General features: G+C 41.1%; 1 protein-coding gene across 4 annotated transcripts in view; it reads left to right on the top strand.

The window, feature by feature from the left end:
* The window catches only part of FAM13C (family with sequence similarity 13 member C), a 128,198-nt gene that overhangs the window by 12,212 nt on the left and 93,351 nt on the right, over window positions 1–22,635 (top strand). For all 4 annotated transcript variants that reach the window (XM_059662666.1, XM_059662667.1, XM_059662665.1 and 1 more), the window contains one exon: window positions 1,057–1,252. In XM_059662666.1, the coding sequence (XP_059518649.1) occupies window positions 1,178–1,252 (75 nt within the window). In that variant the 5' untranslated portion in view covers window positions 1,057–1,177. The remainder of the gene's footprint in view (window positions 1–1,056; window positions 1,253–22,635) is intronic.

A 22,635-nucleotide genomic window follows, 5' to 3' on the forward strand; every position in this document is an offset into this window, starting at 1 on the left:
GGATCTGATTTCAATTAAGAGTGTTATTGCCCTAACCAGTTTGGCTCAGTGGATAGAGCGTCGGCCTGTGAACTCAAGGGTCCCAGGTTCGATTCTGGTCAAGGGCATGTACCTTGATTGCGGGCACATACCCAGTAGGGAGTGTGCAGGAGGCAGCTGATCGATGTTTCTCTCTCATTGATGTTTCTAACTCTCTATCCCTCTCCCTTCCTCTCTGTAAAAAATCAATAAAATATATTTCAAAAAAAAAGTCTTATTATGTCCACTGTTTTTGAGGAAATTGAAACTGTGCGATGATATTATATTGAATTTGATTGGTGAGTGAAAATTAAAAGTTCCACCCTGCACTGAATGTACAAAGGAAACACTAGCCCATTTGATTGTCTCCAGTAATTCCAACAGATAGAAGCCAGGCAATGGGATCTTTGACTTTGCCTTAAAGATGTTACTCAGACGGCTTGGCTGGGCAAAATTTGAACCTTGTCTTATATTTTAACTGGGTAGCATGTATCCTATTAAAATAGATCTTTTAAATTTCTAAATATGTCTGAAAGTTTTAGGGAGATGGTTATAGATTTGTCAGTGAAGAGCAAGCATCATGCCTGAACCAAGAACATGTGCATGGGAGATTGGAGACCTACCTGACCACTCCAGGTCTAGGTGAATTAGCCCTATGGCACTTCATTTAATCTCTGAGTTTTAGAGTCTTAATCTAAAGTTGGGGTGATATTATCTAATCTGAATACATTATTATTATAAGAGAAAATATTATATGTATGAAAGCATCTTGAAGCAAAAGATTTAAAGAAATCACGATAGTATGTACAAAGTTAAAAGGTCTGTATTCATTAGCAAAGATTAGAAGGGAATGTGGAGTAATCTAAAGAGTGAAATTCACATTTCTTAAACTTTATTCCTGTGAAACTGGCTAGGTGGACACAAAAATGTTGCTAGGTCCATATAAATAGGGCAGCAATGAGTATGGCCAGCCCCTCTTTCCTGCAGCAATTTATTATTTCTTGTGGTGCTTCCTAAATTGGGTCTTTTCTGTTTTAGAGATGAAGACAATAAAGAAAATTACCCCGACGCCGGGGCTCTCCTAGAGGAGCCTGCGCCCTCCCGGGAGCCACAGCATGTAGAGCAGACCGTGCTGGTGGACGGTGTGCTGCGACCCAGCATGGGCAACTTCAAGTCCAGGAAGCCCAAGTCCATCTTCAAAGCAGAGAACGGGAGGAGCCATGGAGAAAGTCAGGTAGTGTGTCTACTCCTCAGGCCTTTGCCAGGTTGGGCGCTTCTCCGGTGAGGGCACAATTCTGGCAAATGGTTTGGAGTTCATTCTTTGGCAGGAGGTGATCAGCATGACTTGTTATTGTGCATACCACCAGCCTTAAACACCTGAGTGCTCTTGTTGGTTAATAGTGGAGTGTTCTGGGCAGGCTAATAATTTAGTGCCCATTCAAATGTATATTCTTAAATACTGGACTGTGACACTGACTTAGAGAAGCTGCCTTACTCTCTGGGGGGGAGGAGGGTAGAGGAGGATATCTTACTATCTTTTTTTCTTCTAGGGCAGTGTTAGGCAAACCACTGCTCACGAGCCACATGTGGCTCTTTGGCCCCGTGGCATGGGCCTCGAAGTTTCAATCGCACTGTACATGTGCGCCCGCACGTGGTATTTTGTGGAAGAGCCACACTCAAGGGGCCAGTTTGCCGACCACTGTTCTAGGGCATGTATTTCTTGTCCCAAACTTCGAGATTCTTCTCAACAAATCAAAAGTCCCATGTTTACCTGGAGCTATTCTCCTTAGGTTGCAGTTTAGCAGCCTTGAATAAACACTCAAGTGTGTGCCTGTTTGTGTGTGCATGTGGTGTCTGGTTCTTCAAGGTCAATAAATATTTAAATGAATGAATGAAACATCTTTCCAACTTGATTTGGGTAATAAATTTATTACACACACACACACACACACACACACACACACCTACACACTAATAAAAGGGTAATATGCTAATTAGACCAGACATCTTCAGACATCTTCCGGACATCCATCCGGATAAAGCCACGGTGGCAGAGAGGTGGTTAGGGGCGATCAGACTGGCAGGGGAGAGCAGTTAGGGGGCGGTCAGGCCAGCAGGGGAGAGCAGTTAAGGGTGATCAGGCTGGCAGCGGGGAGCAGTTAGGGGCATCAGGCCAGCAGGCAGAGGTGGTTAGGGGTGATCAGGCAGGCAAGCAGGCAAGTGGTTAGGAGCCAGCAGTCCCAGATTATGAGAGGGATGTCATGGATTGGAGAGGGTGCAGGCTGGGTTGAGGGACCTCAACCCCACCATGGCGATCCCAGAGCAGGAAATTTCCCCACAGGCAGCACCCAGCAGGGCCTGCCCCCAGTCTCTGAAGTGTTCTGGTATCCATGAGCAGGAAAGCGCAGCCTGCAGGCAGCACCCCACCCTGGCCACAGCTCAAGGGAGAGAAAAACACGCAGTGGAGGCCAGGAGCCTGAGAGATCAACACAGAGGGGCGCCTGCTCCAAACCTCCACAGTGTGGCTGGGGGCAGGCCCCCAGCGGACACATACACATACATACACACACACACACACACACACACACACACAGAGGATGCCTGCTCTGAGCCTCTGCTGCCAGACTGTGGCCGTCAGTAGGACATCCACTGAGGGCTCCCGGACTGTGAGAGGGGCAGGCTGGGCTGAGGGAGCCCTACCCCCCAGTGCACGAATTTCGTGCACTGGGCCTCTAGTATATATATATTTCAAGTTCAGTTCTAACATCTCTATCTACAAAATGAGATTTTTCTAGTTGTAAAGGGGTATAGCAAAAAATGTGATTTTTTTAAATCTTAAAAAAATCCTCAAATAATTTATGATGCTTTCAAAAGGGATTACACAAATATAATCTACATTAATCTTACTAGGAGGTTAATGGTTCCAACATTGAGATTTTACTTATAATGCACCTAACACAGTTTTTGGTACATAGCTGCTCCATTAATGTTAACTTTGCTTTTTGTTAACCCTTAGCTGTTCACTTTCAAAATAATGTGCCAGGCTCTAAGTGTAAAAGGTTAATTATGACTTTAAATCTAGTCCTGTTAGTAAATGGGCACCAGGTGACCTTCCTGTTAGAACAACTTTGGCTTGGCAGTTTGTTTGAACTTGTAGTTTTCTTATTTGGCCTGTGATTTTTATCTTATTTCTTCCTTGGTATTATGACTTCTTATTTTGTCAATTAATTTTGCAGTGAGATGAAATACCTTCTGCATTCATGAAACAAGTTGTGATTATTTTAAGCTGAGTTGAGTTGCAGAAAGAGATGAGTGTGACATACCATTTAAGTTATAGTAAACTTGAGACCCTGCCTATTACTGAATGCACCCAGCACTTGTTTGGTTAGGAGGAGTACGGTGCTGGGAAGGATATAGGTATCCAAAGAGCTTCCTGCAGAGTCTGAATATAGGGAAGCTTTGACTTTGAATCTCCTGCTAAGAATCACCTGTGACATTGTTGGCCTTTGGTGACCAGCCATCTGTTTTAGAAGTGCCCCCTTTCTTATGTCATCCTATAGTCTGGCCTCATAGAAATTGCAGTCATCACTTGCAATAAGGTACTAATGGGGGCATTCCCAATTTGTTGGCTATATGGGCAGATTGCAGGAGAGAGCTGTGCTTGTATAATACAACATCACTTATAATACAATATTGGAATCCTGGACTTCAGGTAAAATTTCCAGTTCAGTCCTAACATCTCTATCTTCACAATGAGATTCCCCCTCCCCCCATGACTAAAAGAACTACGATAATATAATTTTAAGTATTCCATATCTGAAAAAAATTTGAAACATGACTCGTTCTTCCTGTTTTCTTTGGGGAAAGATAAGTAACATGTGTTGAGTATTGAGTTTATGTAAATAATTATATTAAAATCAACTAACACTTATTTGAGCATTTACTGTGTTCCAGGCATGTACCATGTTTTACTACAATCCCATGGAATTGGTATTATTATCTTGTACAAATAAAAAAACTAAGGCTCAAAGGAATTACATGTGCTTAATCAAATTTGGAATAACTTGAGCAGAATGTATTTTCTATAAAAGCACAGTATTTCTAACAAAGGTACCCAGATCTTCCAATTGTGAGTCTAGAGATTTACCTATCTCATGTTAGTCACACTATAATCTATCTATATAAAAGCCTAAGTGACCATTGCAACTGAATGGATGACCAAACAGGCTGCGTGGGGAAACCAGGCCAGCAGGGGGGTTAGTGAGGGATGACCAAACGACTGAGCAGCAGGCTACATGGGGTGACCAGGCAGGCAGGGGGGCAGTGAGGGACGACTAAATAACCGAACAGCAGGTTGCATGGGGCGACTAGGCCGGCAGGGGGGGCAATTGGGGGCAACCAGGCCAGCAGCGGGGGGGGGGAAGTTGGGGGAAATCAGGCCGGCAGGCAGAGGCAGTCAGGGGTGATCATGCTGGCAGGGGGGCAGTGAGGGGCCATCAGGCTGGCAGACAGAGGCAGTTAGGGGTGATCAGGCTGGAAGGGGAAGCAGTAAGGGGCAATCAGGCAGGCAGGCAGGCAGGTGAGCGGTAAGGAGCCAGTAGTCCAGGATTGCAAGGGATCCTGGATTAGAGAGGGCGCAGGCTGGGCTGAGGGGACCACCCCCCCATGCATGAATTTCATGCACCAGGCCTCTAGTTTTTATATAAAACCTGTGATTTCCCTCTAGATTTTTTTTTCCTTTTGGTGATATATTGTGTTGCTAAGCAGTAATTACTTATTTAAAAAGGATTACTTAGAGAGGATTTTGTAAGTTTGTTTTTCCTTTGCTTAAAGCTTTGTGATGTTGGTCACTAATGCTAGACAAGTATCCTTTGAGGGAACATTACCTCTACTAGGACATAAACTCTGTGAGGTCAGTGACTCAGTCCTTGTCTGTCTTTGGATCTCTAGCCCTCAGTTAGTCATTATAATCTGTTGAATGACTCAAAACTGCTAAGGGAGGTATATATGTGATTGGTGTCATTTTTTAAATAAAATGTAAGCATATCTTTATTCAGTGGTGAAAAAGTTACATTTTAAAAGAGGGTATAATCAAGACTCGTACAGATATCACATACAGACATGTCATAGATTTTATTTAAATCATTAGTTAGAGAGGAAATCAATATGATATTACAGCCAGTTCAAAAGAGATGCAAAGGTCCTGGCTGGTGTGGCTCAGATGGTTGAGCAATGGCCCATGCACCGAGGGGTCACTGGTTTGATCTCCCGGTCTGGGCACATGCCTGTGTTGCAGGATCCATCCCCAGTGGGGGCCATGCAAGGAGGCAGCCAATCGATGTTATTTTCTCTCTCTCCCTCTCCCGTTTTCTCTCTCTAAAAATTAATACATATTAAAAAAAGAGATGCTAAGTATTACATAATTGTTGTCTCACAAGAAATGCTAAATTGAATTTTAAAATGGATTAAAAATTGGCAACACTTGCCATATCCATAGGGTGATAATCAATTACTTTTTCTTGGACACAATTTGCATTTCTGTGGAGAGGAATTATTTGCATTGCTATCATTATTTACAGGTCTACTTCTATCTGTATAGCCTTGCAAAATAGCCTTGTTATAGATGAACAAAAGCAGAGATTATCCAGATGGATGAGCTAGCCAGGACAGCCACTAAATTTCAGTAATTTATAATTTTTCCTTACATCCTCCCACTGCCCTCTACCTTCTCCCTTGTGATCATAATAAGATATTCTTGATCACAAAATAAGGCTAGTCTCATTAGGTTTGACCTGATTATTTACATAGACATAGCAAGCGTGTTAATTTACCATGTATGTCTTCTCAAGTATGCTTTGCAAAATCTAGAGCCATATAGTATTGAATAATTACAAAATTAACTTCTCTCTCTCTGTAAGTTTTCATAAGGAATCTCAGATTGCACTTCTACTACCTCTATTATTTGCTATTCCAAGGCAAAGGAAACCAAGTTCAAGAAACTCCACCATATTTCACCTGCAGTACCTATACATCTGTGTAATTCTCCTCTTGGGGTCCCCCAAATAACCTTCAGTTCCTGGCCTGAAAGCTCGATTGAACTGTAAGCTAGATAGTAAGCCAATTATCCTAGGAGAACTTTTCAGGCATGGGCTCCATAAGTAAAGCCACATTAGCTCCTCTCTAAAATCAACAAACATATCCTCAGGTGGGATAAAAAGAAAAAGGCTTGTTCTATCTGATTCTATAAGCATCATTCTCAATACTGTGACATTCAGGCAAGATGTGGTTGCATATCACATTTTTCTAGTTACTCTGGTAAAATGGAAAACAGATTATTATTGAATACTAGAGGCCTGTTGCATGAAGAGATTTGTGCAACAGGCCTTCCTTTCCCCTGGCTGCTGTCACCGGTTTGCCTCCGGCACCCAGGGCCCGGGCCTTAGCTCTGGCCAAGTTCTGGCTGGAGCCAGCCCCGGGGCTGTGAGGCCTCGCTGCTCCGCCGGCCCCGGGCCGTCAGGCTTCGCTCCATGGCTTGGAGCCTACGTATGCAAATTAATCGCCATCTTTGTTGGTGGTTAATTTGCATATCGTCCTGATTAGCCAATGGGAGGCGTAGCGAAGGTACAGTCAATTACCATGTTTGTCTATTATTAGATAGGATATGCAAATAACCCTATTCCCGTGAGAAGTAAGTTCACTCCATATGAATTTCTGAACTCTGAGGGTCAGTGTGACACATATACCATTTTTAAAATCTTTAGTTTAGTTTACATAAACAGAATGGTTTTAAAATTTAGGTTTTATTATTATTCAGGTGTGGTGAGGCTGACAGATCAGAAGATGACTACCATTTGAAAAGATTCCCACTATCAGTTCTCACGAGGAGTGGGGGCATGCCATGCCATGCAGGACCACACAGGGAAGCACCAGGGTTGGGCAGGAGACAGGAGAGGGGAGGGGGAAGTAAGAACCGGAGCCTTTATTGTGGTTTCCATTGGCAAAGCAATCAGGGTGAGCAAGTTTAGGATTGGCTAGTTTGAATAATTCCGTGGACTCTGAGATACAGGAGTATCTCTAGTTGTCTGGGATGATTAAGGCAGAGGAGTATTGCGCCCTGGAGTGTATGAGCCAGAAAAAGAAGGTGGTTCTGAGTATGGGCTCTTGGTTGGTGAATCTATATATATAAAAGGCTAAGTGTCCCTCCTACTGTCCGACTGGTTGCTATGACGTGCACTGACCACCAGGGGGCAGACACTCAATGCAGGAGCTGCCATGACGTGCACTGGCCAGCACCTTGGACCTGGCGCCAACAAACCAACAATTGGCTTTCCCCAAGTGGGACACAGGCCTGGCCACCACCCCAGAGCGACACCCCATCAAATGACAGCCAATGCTGCCAAGACCCCATGGTGCAAAATATGGCCCACAGCCCAGCCCAGCCTGGAAACAGTCACTGTGGGCTCTGGGTAATGACGTCACGTAGCAATGCCTGATGTCCTCTCCCTAGCAACTAGCCTCCTTGGAGTTTCTTCAGCCCAGGAACACGACTTGCTTTACAGCCAGGTACAAACATTTTACACTTTAACCAAATGTCTGTGAAGCATTTTCATGTGCCTCATCTCATTTGATCCTCACAGAAGTCCTGGAATAGGTAGATAGAAGACTCGGTGGAATCCTATTTTCTTTTCATTAACTGGAAAACGGAGATTTAGAAAGCTTAGAAACTTGACCCGACTGAAAAGAAGTAAGAAATGGTGGACCTTGAAAATGACTTAAGGTTTTCTCACTGTGCAAAATACAATCAAACACTACTGCAGTTAAATATTGTACCCTTTGTTCTCCCTGTGTGATCTATAATAATAATCTGCTTCATGTTGATATTTAGTGCTGTGTTGCTGACAATTACCTGAAAGAGAAGTTAGGGTGCTTCACTGGGCTGGAAAAAGTTTAGCTAAATCAGAAAGCAGGTCTAATTAAGCAAGTTTATTTTATATCTATAAAAGGCTAAGTTGACTCATGCATGTGCGATACATATAAAGCGCTCACTGGCGCCAATCACATGCGTGTGTTTTGATCTGTCATAGTCGATCGTGAATTTGGTTGACACTTCTATTATAGAGAAAGAGTGAATAGCGATATTAAAATATTTCTTCTAATTAATTTCCTTTCAATGTGCACAAATGCATGCACTGGGCCACTAGCTTGCCTATGAAAGGCCAGCTCCTGGGCAGTCATCTGCTATGCTTCCTAGCATTGAGAATCAGCCATTCCTGGGAGAGGTAGTCTCTTCCCAGTCCGTGAGTCAGCCTGGCTCCAGATGCCAGAGCATCAAGAATATAGAAAATAATAAAATATAGTTAATACAAGAACCTACTAAATTTATGGGTTACAGATAGTTGAAGTACAAAGAGAAAGGTCTTATAAATTCAGTAAATGGAGCATTATAACAACATAACCAACAGATAACTACAGTAAATTTTCCTTCTCAGTCTTTTCCATCCTATGTAGTTAATTCTTGTTCAGCTGGATCTTGGGTTAGCAGTAGCATGAAGCCATCTGCTTCATGACTCAAGTTCTGTAAATCCTGACTCAGCCCGTTGGTGTCATCAAATGCCTGTGCCCAGAGTGTTCTTTGAAACATTGGTTAAGTATCTGGGTCTTTACTATGGGACTCTTGAGAGTATTCTTCTTGGTTGAAGTCACAAATTCTGGCCTGAGTCGGATGGTAGAAACATCAGGCAGGCATCTGCGGAAAACAGACATGCGTAGATGACAGACATTGAATGTGGTTGTGGTTAATTTACTGCTAATAATTTTCAAATGTGAAAGCCTGATGAGCGATCATAATAAGAATAATGCACAATGTGACGTGCAAAACCAGATAATAATGTCATTCCCCTCAAATTAAATGTCTCAAAGGGCTATGAATAAGCCTGTTTTAAAAGGAATCAGGAAATTTATTTTGGATTTTACCAGAATGGATAAATATAATTTTTACAGATGAAAAATCTTGAGATATAACATAATAATCCTAAGAGAATATGCAAACAACTAATAAGTAAAAAGATTAAGTCTGGTGTAGGTCCTAGACATCTGCATTTTTATTAAACTCTGTAGGTAAGCCTGATGTGCTTCCCTAATTGAAAACCACTGGCCTGAATGATGCTAGATTCAAATGAAAGAAGTGAGGCTCTGGCCAAGTCAACATTTAAGATAATAATCCCAATTATCACTGATAATGCTACAGGGTTTTTGCTTAATATCAGCAGGAAAGCTCCACAAAAGACTGGTATAAATTGATAGATCTGTTTTATATGAGTTTTGATCACAGGGTAAATGTCACATGAAGTAGGTTTACCACATACTGTGATAGAGTGGTTCTGTTTGTGAAGTTGGATTTTTGGGGAGAACTTGAGCTTATGCTACAGGTTCTGCCTGACACTTCTTGCCATCACTCAGACACAGTTCTAGCTGGTTTGTTATGAGATTAGCATTCCCCAAAGCACCTGTGTGCTGGAAGCTGGTCCATCCTTGCTGCTTGACACAGTCGCTGAAGGGAAGAAACATCTGCACAGCATATGTTTCAAGGGACCTGGTGTATATGGCATACTGTTCTTAATATTGTTTGTTCCCCTTCTTAGCACCATGTGTTTTAACCAAGGTCACCTCTCTGAGAAAGGTTGTTTCCCCAGGTGGGGATTTTTCCCTGGAGTTAGGGATTAACAGGACTAAGGAAGGGAATAAATCAGTAAAACCCCTTAACTAAGTGACAGGCGGGTAATCACTTTAACTATGAACAATCACGCTTAAGCTACTAATCTTTACTTAGGATAATCTCCTTCAGTTACTTCCTTGTAGTTTAACAGAACAATAGAGTAGTGACCTTGGAATGGAGATAACAAATGCCCTAACCTTTGGAATAGAATGGATAGGATTAAAATCAACTGGTATAAATACAGATGTAACAGGACAATAAAGACAGAACCTTGCTAGAGAACCTAGCTATGCTGATCAACTGAATGTTGTCTCCGTGTCATTCCTTCTTCGCCAACTCCGTCCACACCTTTGGGAACCCCTGAACCTGCTGGGGCTGGACCCCAACACCTGTGAAGAATCTGTGGGCATGTTCTAACCGGTTTGGCTCAGTGGATAGAGCATTGGCTGGCAGACTGAAAGGTCCCAGGTTTGATTCCGGTCAAGGGCATGTACCTTGGTTGAGGGCACATCCCTAGTAGGGAGTGTGCAGGAGGCAGCTGATCGATGTTTCTCTCTCTTTATCCCTTTCCTTTCCTTTCTGTAAAAAATCAATAAAATATATTTTTTTAAAAAAAAGAATCTATGGGCACAGTCTTTATAAACTTAAAACAACCCTCTCTGAAGCTGAAGGGCATCATGGTCAGAGTTTAGCTATTGCCATTTCTGGTTTCTCTTGTCACATAATTTGTGTTCGGAACCCCAGAGTGGAGCTTCAGTCTGATCCTAACCAGGCTGGGAATGGGGATAGAAGCAAATGAGAAGGGGCCAGAGAATAATCATTGAAGTTTCTGTCTTTCTTAGTTTTCTGATCAGCCCAAAGTTAGAATCAGAAATTTCACTTCTGGAGAGTCAGATTCAAATTACACCTTGAGCAATTTTTTGCTGTTAATCATCACCCGAGGATATTTTTCTATTGATTTTTAGAGAGAGTGGAAGGGAGGGATGGAGGAAGGTGAGAAGAGAGAGAAGGAGTAAGAGAGAGAAAGAGAGAGGGAAACATCGATGTGAGAGAAACACATCAATTTGGTTGCCTCCCACACAGGCCTCAACCAGGGCCGGGGATCAAACCTGCAAACCAGGGACATGACCTTGACCGGGAATCCAACCCACAATCCTTTGGTGTGCAGGCTGATGATACTCTAACCACTGAGCACACTGGCCAGGGTTTATTGTTATTATTATTATTTTGATCTTGCCCACATCTCTGAGCAGGAACCATAAGGAAAGTAGCAGAATCTGAGGTTTTGCCTGCACATATGGATGACTAATTTCAGTTTTGCACCCACTATGAATGATTTAAAAGAGGAGGGCTTTAAGTATATTTGCTGGTCCAATAAAAGTCTAGGAACCAAAAAGAATGTCCTCAAAGAAGTTAACTGGTTTGGAATAAGGAGTATGTTTATTTTAACAGGAGCAGTTGCAGCTTCCCTTTCTGCTGATTTATCCCCCTCTTCTTGAGACAACAGGCTTTGCAAAAAATGACCTGGATAAGGGCCATTTAATGACCTATCTCCTGAAAAGTCAGGTTTTATTGATGCTAATACTAGAGTTCATTGATATGATGAAAATGAAGTTAAAAAAAGACTTGTGAATCTGTACTAAACAGAAACTCCTTATCAAAGCAGAATCCAGTGGTAACAGTTTGCTATTGTGTGGAATGTCTTATTGGACAGAAAACACTTTTTCTAGGGAAGAGAACTGATTGAAGAGAATAGATTATATATGTCGTAATATTTTGTAAAAAATTGCACAATATATAAGGGGTGGGTGAAATGGGTGAAGATGGTTGAAAGGTATGAACTTTCACATATAAAATAAGAACTGAGGATGTAACATACAGCATGGTGCCTATAGAGTTAATAATACTATATTGTATATTTGAAAGTTGCCAAGAGAGTAGATCTTCAAAGTTCTTTTCACAAGAAAAAAATCTGTAACTGTGAGTGGTGACGGTTGTTATCTAGAACTATTGTGGTGATCATTTTACAATATATATACACATATTGAATCATTATGTAGCTCACCTAAAACTAATATAATAAAAATGTATGTGTGCTTTATCATATCTCATTATGATTAACAGTGAACTATAGAGGTTTCCTCTCTCTGTTTTAGAATATTTGGATAATTCTTCATCTTGGAAAATATGCACACATACTTTCTGTTTAATGTGTGTGACCACCACTCTTGATTAGTCTTGTTCTTGGTACAACTACTACCTTTTCCCCAAACTGCTTGCCTCACGTTAATTTTTTGTATTCACACTTTTCTGATTGCAAAATTGAAAAATGTATGAACCCACTATTACATTTTAAAAATCCATATTTATTTATATTCCTCTACTGATTAAAATAACATATTCTGCTTAAAAAAAGGTAATAGATTATATATGTTATAATAATTTTTGACTGTATTGTAGTAGTATTAATCCCTAACAACCTGATTTGGGGATGACTGACTTGACTAACAGAATCAGCGTTCTGCACTGGGCCTCCTAGTTAGCACTGGCAGATCAAGCCTTACCATCTTCACTGCCTAGCAGCTGGCATCAGGCTATGTTTTTTCCTTCTGTCCTCCCTTCTGGTGCTATTTTAGCAGAAGACAAAAAGTAGGAGGCTATCTAGAGGGCTTTTCTGCAGGGAGTTGTGTGCTGTGATCATGCTGCTAACCCAGGTCCTTGGGGAGACCAGCTGTTCAGTCTGGTGTACATCAGTATTAGGTTTCTTCCACTGGCTCCAGTGGACGTGTTAAGAGGCTAGAAAGGAATTCAGGTCTGATTGTGAAATTTACATTTTTATTTTTCTGCAGAAATAAAAACCTCCTAAACACATTTCAGGCAAAATATCCTAACTATGAAGTGTTTACTATATTTCTGTTTTTAGAAGGTTCCTATTTATATAAGAACAGTATTTATTTTTACTGAGTTAGACTCTGAAGTAGAAAAAAGACAATAGTTAATTCTGGGTAATTTTTCCCCCCAAAAGGACCTAAAGTTTTTTTCCAACTACAGACCTACTTTTTGTACATTCTTTTCTGAATATATTACTGAACTACTGAACAAGTGCAAATGGTAAAAGCAAGGAAATCAGGACAGCTGAAGGACTTTGAAATTGAGAGCATTGTAAAGCTAAAGTGAACTTCAAATAGAATTTCACTTTCTTGTCAGTGAGAGGAAGACTTTCAAATTCTGAATATGCCTTTAAGGGCTTGTTTCTTGCAGTGTGTCAAGAGCATGAAGTCACTGTGAGTCTAGCAATTGGTCTTAGGTAATTGTTTTTGACACATCAGTATGTGTTGCATTATTTCTCCTGCCTGATTTTTGCAGCTCTAGTGTAGAGATTTTACTTCAATTCCTGTTTAGGTCTGGATTTTTTGGAAGAATTGTTACTGGTCAGGAAGAAAGGTGGTCCTCTGGGTTTGTTTTCCAAGTTCCCCTTTACTCCTCCAAGAGTAAAACGGTTGAGATTCAAGGGGACAGAGCTCTGAGAAATTTGTGGACCTTGAAAATGAGGTCATCTGAGTTAATATTTAAGTTTACTGATTTCTCATGATCTATCAGATTCTGAAGCCTCTCTTGGAATTAACAACCAACCTATTCATAAATGAATAAATTGATGATGAAAGATATTTTAGGAAGGAACATGGAATGTGTATAACATCACTTTATTACTTTTAAAAAAAATAAACAAACATTCAGCTTAACTAATGACCTGACAGAATCTTATAATAAAGTGATATAAGTCATTTGCCTGGGCAGTAAATCTCAAAAGTTAGAAAAAAAAATTGTCACTCTGAGGGATTTGGGGTTCAAAACAACCCTAATTGGTTTAAGACAAGTTTATAAGTAATGGGAAATTTGAAACTTTGGCATTGTAATACTTGGGGATACATGATCTAGTTGATATTCCACCTACAATGGGAGTTACAGAAAAATTCTCCAAAAGAATGGACAAGAAGGTATCAGTGTTATTGGTTGTGAGAATCCGTGGAAGCTGGCAAGGACTGATCTCTACTTGCAGGCAGACTGGAATATTTGACGAGATGTAGATGGCCTCCACATAGGATGGGAATTGTCTTGTTTTTCCTCTTCCTCTGCATCTTTTGCATAGATTAATAAATTCTGATTTAAACAATTGCCAGTTTTCCCTGCATAGTTCCAAATACAGTTTCTAACTATATAACCTTATGAATTTAGCCCATAGTCTAGACTTAATAATGCATGGAGAGAAGAGTAACATCCCCGGGACAACTTTGTCCCTATTAGGACCTGCTGGCCCTTGGGGTTCCAAGACTTGCTCTCTCTACTAGGCAGAAGTTTTCTTTAATAAATCCCAGAGCTAATAGTTGAATGGAGGTAAAGTAAAGTGGTGAAAAGCATGGTCTGTGGGTCCAGATAGATATGGGTTCAAATTCCTTCCGAGCCCCTTACTTTCTGTATGATTCCAAGCATCTATCTCCAAGCTCTGTAAGGGTCAGTTTTCCTATCTATAAAGCAGAGATAATTGTATCTACTTCAGAGTTTGATGAGAATTAAAAGTGAAAATGATGTAACCTTAAACATTTTCAGGGAGCTAAAAATAATGCCTAGAACACTTTATAGATTCATTTGGCTGGATATACACTTAAATCTCAATAATTGCATGTCCCGAGTTAGGCCATAACTGCTGCAATAACAGTAACCCCAACCTTAGTAGTTTAAACCCACTGAAGTACATTTCATGATGTCATATATCCATCACGGTCACCAGGAAGTGTTGGTTCGCAGTGGGCAATTAAGAAACCACGCTAACCTAGCAGTTACAATCTTGAATTCTGCTGTTTTCTGAGTCAGAGAAAAGAGCTCTGGCGGTGTTTGCACTAATCATTAGAAGCTTCAGTCCTGAAGCAACACACAGTATTTTCATCCTCTACTCATTGGCCAGAGCTGGTCATGTGCTTCCCCTATAACTACAACCCCATTATACAAGGGACCAGGAAGTATACTTCTACAAGGTGTCCTAAGGGGAGGAATGAGATACTGGCCAACAGCACTAATGACTTCCACATCTCCTACCCAAACCAGCATTTAACGTAAGCAATAAGTAAATTGTTGTTTTTTTTTTCTCTTCTAGCCCTTCACAATACTGACGTTTTAATGTTATTGATGTCAAGGACTTAAAGAAGAAAAAAGAAAATCAATTAGGCTAATTAAGTCTCAGCAATGTATAAACATACCATTACATTATTGTTTTGAACAGGAATTGAAGTTTTATGTAAGCATTCCTTCAGTTAAACCCCTGTTTCATTATTATCAGGAAAAAAGAAATAGGGTTAGTTATTGATTTCTTCTCCGTTGCCAAATGAAACCCCAGAGTGCTTTAATTATGTTATTTTATTTAGGAATAACTCTGGTCTTACACTTGCTAGAAGATTGTAGTGACTTTGGGTTATGGTAGCTAAACCTGTGAGGCTATGATTAAGAGACATTTTTTAAGTTGATAAAAAAAAATAATGCTTCTGTAGAAAGTGGATTTGTCAAATGGATATTTTCAGATGTGGGAGCTGGGTTCTGCCTATACACAGATATGCAAATTTACATCCTCATGTACTTGGTGATATTTATCCAAGAGTAAGGTGTTCTTTAGGCAAAGAGAACAGCTTAGCAGGGACTTAGCCTGTTTGGGAGCTTGGAAGGGAAGCTGTTTGGGAAGTCTGGATAGCAGAAGCAGAATGAACTGACATTTTGGGTAACTAAGGATTGCCAATCTAAACTTTTCCAAACATGATTAAATATCACTTTGGGACTGAGACATAACATATCTACTTCAAGCCTGCAATTTTGGGCTCCAATTTTTTTGCAAGAGATGTAGCTGCTCAGTTAAAGTATAGGATGTCCAGTTAAATTCAAATTTCAGATAAACAACGAGTAATTTTGTAGTATAAATATGTCCCATGTAGATACTGCTTTGAACAGGAATGGGAGTGTTGTGCAAGCACAAATTATTCCTTGCTTAACTGAAATGCAGTTTTAACTGGACATCATGTGTTTTTATTTACAAAATCTGGCGACCATATCAAGAATGAATGGCATAAACATTTAACTTCCCTCACCTTCTCCTCGAAGGTAGAGGTTGTACCCACGTAGCCTGAGAGCACTGGAATTTTTTTTTTTTAAGTTTGATTCTTCTAGGATCATTGAAGAGGCATAGGAAGAGAAATCCGCAGCTTCTCTAGGTCTAGAAGGCTTATTGCAGTATTTATTTTACATTTTTAGTGTTCAATAGCATGAAACACTCTGGAAAAGCAGCCCATTCTCTTGGGATGACAAAGCCTTAAAAATTAAATGGAAGTGTAAAAACTTTTGAAAATCTGCCCTCAAAGTTTGCAAACCATTTATCCCAGTAGACCCTGCTTGCCGTGAGGGGTGGCCGTCATCAAGTCAATAGAAAGGCTGATTTTGATGAGCGTGTTTCTGTGTTCAAATGATCAAAAACAACATAACAGATATAAGACACAGACAGAACAATAGCCTTGTGTTTTGAACATTAATCCTAGTGGAGATAAGCCGACAGACAGGATTGCTGCCTTGAAAATTATTGCTCTAGGCTTACGCTAGTGTCACATGCAAGGACGGCTTTACTATTTGAAGTATTATTTTATTATGCACTTGACTCCAGGTAACTGATGGTCTTTGGGTCATGATGGAATGTTGCATTCCCGAACAACAAAGCCCAGTGCTTGGTTTTGTTATAATCTTTTTTTTTAGTAGCTGAGCCCCCCTATTGCTTTACTACTTAATAAATGGTAGCCAGCTGAAACCGGTTTGGCTCAGTGGATAGAGCGTCGGCCTGCGGACTGAAAGGTCCCAGGTTCGATTCCGGTCAAGGGCATGTACCTGGGTTGCGGGCATATCCTCAGTAGGAGATGTGCAGGAGGCAGCTGATCGATGTTTCTCTCTCATCGATGTTTCTAACTCTCTATCTCTCTCCCTTCCTCTCTGTAAAAAATCAATAAAATATATTTTTTTAAAAAAATAAATGTTAGCCACAATTAGGGGCTTTCCTGAAGGAACAAAGATGTTCCGCTCCACTTCTTTACAGTGTTCCTTAACATGCTGAACTGCAGTGTTATAATTGCTTGGCTTCCTGATGTTGCTGTGTGACAGGGAAATTTCCACGAGGAAAGGTCACCCAACCTTAGATTTTTAGGCTTTTCAGCTATAACTAACATTAAATAAGGAAAGGGATACTGTTAAGGTATAAAGCTCTCAATCCATCTGCCAGTGTGATGGAGGTAAGTGGTTGTCTTTTAGTGTGTTTTATTCTAGAAACACTGACAGTACTGAAGGTATAATCTATAAGATTAAAAAAAAGCGCCAGGAGGAAATCATTTCATGTTGTGCTTATGGATCCACCGGAGGGCATCATTCCCTCCCACGTGGTCCCTCTTGTCAGTTTCTCTCCTCCTGTTGTCCCTCTGCTGAGTTGAAACTGACATTTGATTTTGAAACCTGGAGAGCTGGCACTCTGAAGACCCAGGTATCACTCTGTCTTCAAGACAAAAGGATTGATCAAAAGACTGAATTAATTCAGCTCTAAATAAAAAGTAGGCTAATACTCATAATTTAAGGCTCTTTGAAAAATTTTATATATTTTTTTTGCTGGTTACTTTAAAAAAACGTTGACAGTTGTAACCTTTTCTACCTGATGTGAAACATCGAGATAGAAATAGAGAGAAAAAATAAATTAAATTTCTAATTATTGCACTTCTGCCTTATGTTAAAAAACAGCATGGGAACTCAGGGTATTGTTCGTTGTTTGTTTTTTTTGCAGTGGTTCTCAACCTTCCTAATGCTGCAACCCTTTAATACAGTTCCTCATGTTGTGGTGACCCCCAACCATAAAATTATTTTCGTTGCTACTTCATAACTGTAATTTTGCTACTGTTATGAATCGTAATGTAAATATCTGATATGCAGGATGTATTTTCATTGTTCGCGACCCACAGGTTGAGAACCGCTGGTTAAAGTATTACAATGTAGAGTATTACATATGTCTCCTTTTATTTTTTCCCTTTGACGAAGAGTCTGGAGGAATCAGGGTCTGGAAGTGAGAGCCATCCCTGGCCACATATAGGGCAGGAGTCTGGTGAACTCTGTTGTAGCAGATGCATCTTTGGTCTCCAGGACTTAGTGACAGGTGAGGGGCCCAGGCACAACAGGTAAAAAACTCAATGCAGAGACTGCGGTGTGCTCAAAGTGGGCATCAGGATAAGTCAGAAGCAGGGAGTTCACACTGGAAAAGGCAGGGATCTAATCTCTGGGCAGTGGATATAAAATCCTAATCACAAAATAATGAAAACCTTCACAAAGGTTATTTTTAAAGGTTTTTAAAAATCAGAAAATGCAGCAGCTGCAACTGTACTTTAGCATTATTTTATTTTCCTGTCTATGACATTTCCATTATTTGGTTACAATTTATGAAATGACACATCTAGAATTTATTACAGTGTCTGATTACAATGCCATAACTCTGAACACATTTGTTTTTGTTGTTGACTATGGTACTTTTGAAGTTAGCTTATTTTGGCTTTTTCTTACTTGTGAGCCAGTTGTTAAATGTGATTTAACTCAGAGCCTTTTAATGTTGTATTCTTTAGAAGGAGTTTTTTCCATTGCAAACAAGACTAAGGAACGTGTCTTAACACACATACAAATTATCATCTGTCTCCTTATTTCAAAATGGTTGATTTTAATGTCATATTTTTTAATTTTAGCGATTATAGGACCTACATTCTATTTCAAACATAGCCTGGCCCACACTCACCAACCTGGCCTTTTCTTTCACTTCCCAAACTGTCAGTTTCACCAATGACCCCTTCCTGGGCAAAACTGTCTATCAATTTTTGCTTGATTTGCCAAACAAGGCTCAGTTTCATCAGTGATGCTGGACTGAGTGTGCCAGATGGGGCCTCTATTTTCCCTCTTGTCAGTGGAAAGTGTGACCTTATTTGGCAATACAGTCATTGCAGGTGTTATTGAGGTAAGAATTCATAGGGAACATCCTGCATATAGGGTGGACCCAAAAGCCAATGACCTGAATCCTTGTAAGAAGAAGAGAGGACACAGAGTGACACACAGGGAAGAAAGGCATGTGAAGACACAGGCAGAGATTGGAGTTATGCTGCCAAGGAACGCCAGGAACCTTCTGGATCTGGAGAAGGCAAGCAAGGATTCTTCCCTAGAGCTGTTGGAGAGAGTGTGGCCCTGCTAACATTTTGATTTTGAACTCATGGCCCACACAACTGGGAGAGAATACTAGTAAACTTCTGCTGTTTTAAGCTACCAAGTTATGGTAGTTTGTTACAGCAGCCCTAGGAAACTAATGCAAGGGGCTTCCTGAAGTCGGACTGTGCGCGGGCTGGCTCCTCCCTGCTCCGAAAGAGCAATAGCCGGGTGAGAGGAGGTGGGGCCCTAAGCAGACTGGCAGGGCAGAGACCTGTGGGTATAGAGTGTTACAAGTGGGATCCACTTACTACAATGGGGCTCAGAGTGGGGACCTGGGGACAGGAACAGGGCAGACACTCAGGGTAAAACTTCAGATGGCAGTTGCAGCAAGACAGGTCTGTGGCTGTGTTATCCGCGCTGACTTCCCTTTGACTGAGGTGTGTGTGCTTGGGTGAGTGTATTATCACTGGTAAGACAGCAACAGGAACCACCACCTTATCGTGCGCAGGCAGCCTCTGTTGTCATTCTGTTTGTACTTGGATCCCAGTGAGGCCCCTAAGGCTATCTACACATTTGTGAAATCATGGATAATAGTATCCCCCCTCCTCCATAAAGTTGTTCCAGGTTTTATTTTTATTTATTTATTTATTTTTAAAAATATATATATTATTGATTTTTTACAGAGGAAGGGAGAGGGATAGAGAGTTAGAAACATCGATGAGAGAGAAACATCGATCAGCTGCCTCCTGCACATAGCCCATTGGGTATGTGCCGCAACTAAGGTACATGCCCTTGACTGGAACTGAACCTGGGACCCTTGGGTCTTCAGGCTGACGCTCCATCCACTGAGCCAAACCGGTCAAGGCTGTTCCAGGTTTTAAATGAGATATCCTTGTAAAGTACTTACTGTAATACCTGGAACTTAGTAGGAGCTCAATAAATATTAGAATGTTAGCTAATTAGTATGGTTATTATATCCTAATACATATATATATATATAAAAGCCTAAGCAACCATTACAACCAGTCGACCGGTTGCTGTGATGTGCACTGACCACCAGGGGGCAGACGCTCAATGCAGGAGCTGTCCCCTGGTGGTCAGTGTGCTTCGACAGCCAGTCTCCCGCGGTCTCTGCTCCCGGCCGGCCATCCCCGATCACTGGCCAGGCCAAGGGACCCCACCTGTGCATGAATTCGTGCACCGGGCCTCTAGTATTGTCATAATGTTGAGAATGATAAGTTCCTATACTTCTAGGAAAAGACTTATTGTTTTGTGACCATGGTTACCAGTATCCATCAGAACCTGTTTTGTACCTGTTTAAGTTGATCAAATGCGGCAGTCACCCATGCTTCTGTAAGCTGGCGGGTCAGTGACAACAGTCCCCATACAGCAGGCAGCAGCATAATTCGAGTGTGCACACTTCTGCAAGTCAGCCAGTCAACCACACTCTCACGCCAGCTTTTCTTCTGCACCTATAGGTCAGGTAATACCTGAACATTCCAGCTTTTGAAGTCTCCCAGGCCCTGAACTTGAAGAGGTTCCAAACCCTGTATGAGATAGTCTCTTTCTGTTTTGCTTAGGGAGAATGTTTGTTCAAGTGCAGCTCTCCCTTTCTTGGCAAGCAATAAATTCAGCTCTTTGTTCAGATATTGAGTGGGCACCTGATCCTTCAATGATGGAAATATGTATAGATGCTAAGGGAACACAAAGATGGGGCTATATGGAAGAGTTCACAGGAGAGGTGACTTCTGGTCCAAGTTGTGCATTGGGAGTTTTAATTAAAGTAGAGAAAAACTGTGGGGTAGGGACAGGTCTTCTGAGGGCACACACAGTGAGTGAAGACATGAGTGATAATGGCAGTTGAAGGGCTGCCACCTAATGTGTCATCCCTGAACTGTAGGGTGTGCAGAGGGTGAGGTGATGGAAACTAGACTGAAACAGTTTACAGGGGCTGGATTGTAAGGGCCTTGGATTCCATCCTAGGGAGTTTTCCTCTTCTGGTGCTTCTCAAACATTTTTTGAAGTTTCTAGTCTTAACTGCAAAGGCAACTCAACTTTTACCATAAGAGGGTGTTTTTTTGAAATCTTCCTGTATACAGGATATTTGTCATTCTATTTTGGCTGCCCAGCATCTGAACTCTGTTGTTGTATTTGGAGAATTTTCCATGGAGGGAAAAAAGCAGAATCTTTTTGTTTCCACTGTACATGCTGAAATGCCAACTTTTTCAGCCTCCCTTTCAGCTAGGACATGGCCACAACCTGGGGTGGGAGTGGATGCAGAAAGAGAGGAGACCTGGGCTGTGTGTGGTGGTTGTGATGGTGCCCATTGTGAGTGTGTGGTGTGACTGACGCGCACTGCAGAATCGTGGCTTTCCATCCTCCTAAGATTCACGTATTCCCAGTATCTTAATATTGCTGAAATCAGGGTGCTCCTTGCAAGCAATGTTGTGATAGAGTTTGATAAGCAGCAGCATCTAATTTTTTCCTTGAAAAGCAAAATAATAAGATGCAGAATGTTCAGTGGTGGCATAAGTATCCATGTTGGACCAGTTCTGAGCATAAGTTTGGCCTCATAGCCCCATGCCTGGTTCTCCAGAGCTTTGGGTTATTTTATAAGCTTTCTAGTAGATTCATTTGCTTAAATTAGAGTTTGTGTTTAAATGTGTTTTCATTGATTTATTTATTTATTTATTTATTTTTTTAGAGAGAGAGAGTGAGGAAGGGAGAGGGATAGAGATATAGAAACATCGATAAGAGAGAAACATCCATCGGCTGCTTCCAGCATGCCTCCTACTGGGGATCGAGCCCACAACCCAGGCATGTGCCCTGACCAGTAATCAAACTGGACACCTCCTGGTTCATGTGTCAACGCTCAACCACTGAGCAACACTGGCTGGGCTAGAGTTTTTTTTTTAATTGTTTGAAGCTTAAAATCCTGACTGTTATATGCATGTCATCTTAAAAAGTCTTTAGAATGCTGTAATTTATTAATATATTTATTTTAAAGGAAAATATTTTTCCCCTAAATCTTCACTTAATTTTGATGTCCTGAGAAACTACGGCATGCTAATAACTCATTATTCAACAAATTTTTATGGAGACCCTCCATGTGATTTTATGAAGAATGAGTTCAGGTGGAGCTTTCATTTCACATGCATCTTGTGGGCTTGCATGTCCCTGGCACAGGGCCTAGTGCCTGCCATTCCTAACCCTGCGGACTTGAGCCCATTGTCAGAAGCACAGTGCAGGCAATGGAGAGCTGGTAAGTATTTTAACTTTCTGATGTGCAGAAACACTTCCTATAGGCTTTCTTCAGTTATTCTCATCATGATTCGCTTGGTGGAAGAAATCCTGTCTCCCATACCAGTTTCCTGTATCTTGAAGGTCTATGTAAATTAGTTTAGAGCAGGGAGCTGTGGCATTTTGTTTTGAGATGCTAGATATCTGTTGAGGTCAAGATGCTTTTGAGTTGCTATGTTCTGGGTGGTAAGTTTTTTCTATATTCCAGATAATAGTTGGATTTCCAAATTAAAAACTTCCTCAGCATGCGTGGTGCTGCAATTAGTATTTGGGTCTAATAAATGTATGTTAACATAACAACGTTTTTGTGGATTACCTTTATTTGGAATATTCAATTCAGTCCACATGTGTCATTT

The sequence above is a fragment of the Myotis daubentonii genome, chromosome 13 (assembly GCF_963259705.1).
Source record: "Myotis daubentonii chromosome 13, mMyoDau2.1, whole genome shotgun sequence".
Classification (NCBI taxonomy): Eukaryota; Metazoa; Chordata; class Mammalia; order Chiroptera; family Vespertilionidae; genus Myotis; species Myotis daubentonii.